The 2,142-nt window shown below is 40.4% G+C and overlaps 1 protein-coding gene across 1 annotated transcript; it reads left to right on the plus strand.

The window, feature by feature from the left end:
* Positions 1–863: 863 nt before the first annotated feature.
* OR10A5D (olfactory receptor family 10 subfamily A member 5D) lies at positions 864–1,817 on the plus strand. The gene is given in 1 exon segment (NM_001388739.1): positions 864–1,817. A coding segment is annotated over 1 exon segment (954 nt).
* The last annotated feature ends 325 nt before the right edge of the window (positions 1,818–2,142 follow it).

Below are 2,142 nucleotides of genomic sequence, written 5' to 3' on the forward strand. Positions count from 1 at the left end.
ATAATTCTTCCATTAGAATTCAATATTCTGATTACCAAGATAACAAGAAAAGAAGTACATATGAAAGTAAGTTGCAAATTAGAAACAAATAATACAAAACATGATTTTGCAGAAATTCATGTTTTAATTTTCTTAAGCATTGAGTTAGTCCTCAGATCAAGGCAGACTAGTCTGATGAAGCATGGTCCAGTGGAAATCTGGGAACTCTGGAATCCAACAAATTTGTTTGCTTTTGAGATTTACCACTTTAACTCATGTTCTTTTACTTCTTAAAGATCAGTTTCCTCACCTATAAAATGCATTATAAAAGGACAAAACACAGGCATGTGTTAACTGTCCTCAGTATATACTCACCTCCCAAATTTTAATGAGTAAGAAAGATTCATGATGAGTAGAAAAATTATTAGATGCATCATTCTGCATTATAATCTGTATATTTCTAAAACTTTGATAAATTCACATGTATGTGTATTTAATGAAATCATGAACATTTGGCTTGTTTCTCAAAAGTTTAGGTGTTTTCATGAATATTATTTCTCCCTCCCAAAATGTGACATTTGGTGGCCCCTTCAGGGACTTATGGTTCTGATTTGGTATGACTTTTCCAGATATGTTAATGTACAAATAGAGAAATATCAAATCATCTAGAAGCTGGCCCACGCCCAATCTCTGAGTTTAATCTCTGACCATTCTTCCTTGTGTCTTTACTTTTAGACAACACAGGCCCTTCCTCTTCCAACTGAGATCCTGACCTTGCCTTTTTCCCTGACACTAAAAAGGAGTCTGAAAAACAAACCCAGATTCTGACTCTTCCAAACAAAAATCTCTCTCCATGACCACAGCTGGGATTCATTTCTATATCTATGGCTGGAGGAAACTGGACAAAAGTTGAGGAGTTTATACTCATAAGCTTCTCTTCTCTACCTACTGAAATACAATTGTTACTCTTCCTGACATTCCTAATCATCTACCTGGCCACCCTGATGGGGAACACCCTCATCATTCTGGTTACTTTGGCTGACCCCATGCTGCACAGTCCCATGTACTTCTTCCTCAGGAACTTGTCCTTCTTGGAGATTGGCTTCAACCTAGTCATTGTGCCCAAGATGCTGGGGACCCTGCTTGCCTGGGACACAACCATCTCCTTTCTTGGCTGTGCCACGCAGATGTATTTCTCCTTCTTCTTTGGAGTTGATGAATGCTTCCTCCTGGCCACCATGGCATATGACCGCTATGTAGCCATCTGCAGTCCCTTGCACTACCCAGTCATCATGAACCAAAGGACACGTGCCAAATTGGCTGTCGCTTCTTGGTTTCCAGGCTTTCCTGTTGCTACTGTGCAGACTACATGGCTCTTCAGTTTTCCATTCTGTGGCACCAACGAGGTGAACCACTTCTTCTGTGACAGTCCACCTGTGCTGAGGCTGGTCTGTGCAGACACAACACTGTTTGAAATCTATGCAATTGTTGGAACTATTCTGGTCGTCATGACACCCTGCTTGCTGATCCTGTGCTCCTATACTCGCATTGCTGCTGCCATTCTCAAAATTCCATCAGCTAAAGGGAAGCATAAAGCCTTCTCTACATGCTCCTCTCACCTCCTTGTTGTGTCCCTGTTCTATGTATCTTTAAGCCTCACCTACTTCCGGCCTAAATCCAATAATTCTCCTGAAAGCAAAAAGCTGCTGTCATTGTCCTACACTGTTGTGACTCCCATGTTGAACCCCATCATTTATAGCCTGAGAAATAATGAAGTGAAGAATGCCCTTGGCCGGACCTTCCACAAGGCTTTAGGCCTTAGAAACTGCATTCCATAGGCATTGAGAAATGAGAATAAAGTGTACTGAATGGGGAGCAATCAGTTTCCTATCTGGGCTTCCTCTGATTCTCTTCCCATCTCTGATGGGATGAAACCCAGCTGCTGAAATGACTACTGGAAAAACTCAGTGGTGGGAATAGAGCACAGAAGTAGATTAGAACTATTGATACCACCTGAAAAACTCCTGTGCTCATTGTAGGCTTATTTTATGAAAAATAAAATAATTTTTATTAGTATTTCACAATTTTGTGCCAAGTAATTCCAGATATTTGCATTCCTGTGTCCACATTATGAACAGTATGAAACTGCTTATAATCCTAATC

The sequence above is a fragment of the Canis lupus genome, chromosome 21, assembly GCF_011100685.1.
Source record: "Canis lupus familiaris isolate Mischka breed German Shepherd chromosome 21, alternate assembly UU_Cfam_GSD_1.0, whole genome shotgun sequence".
NCBI lineage: Eukaryota > Metazoa > Chordata > Mammalia > Carnivora > Canidae > Canis > Canis lupus.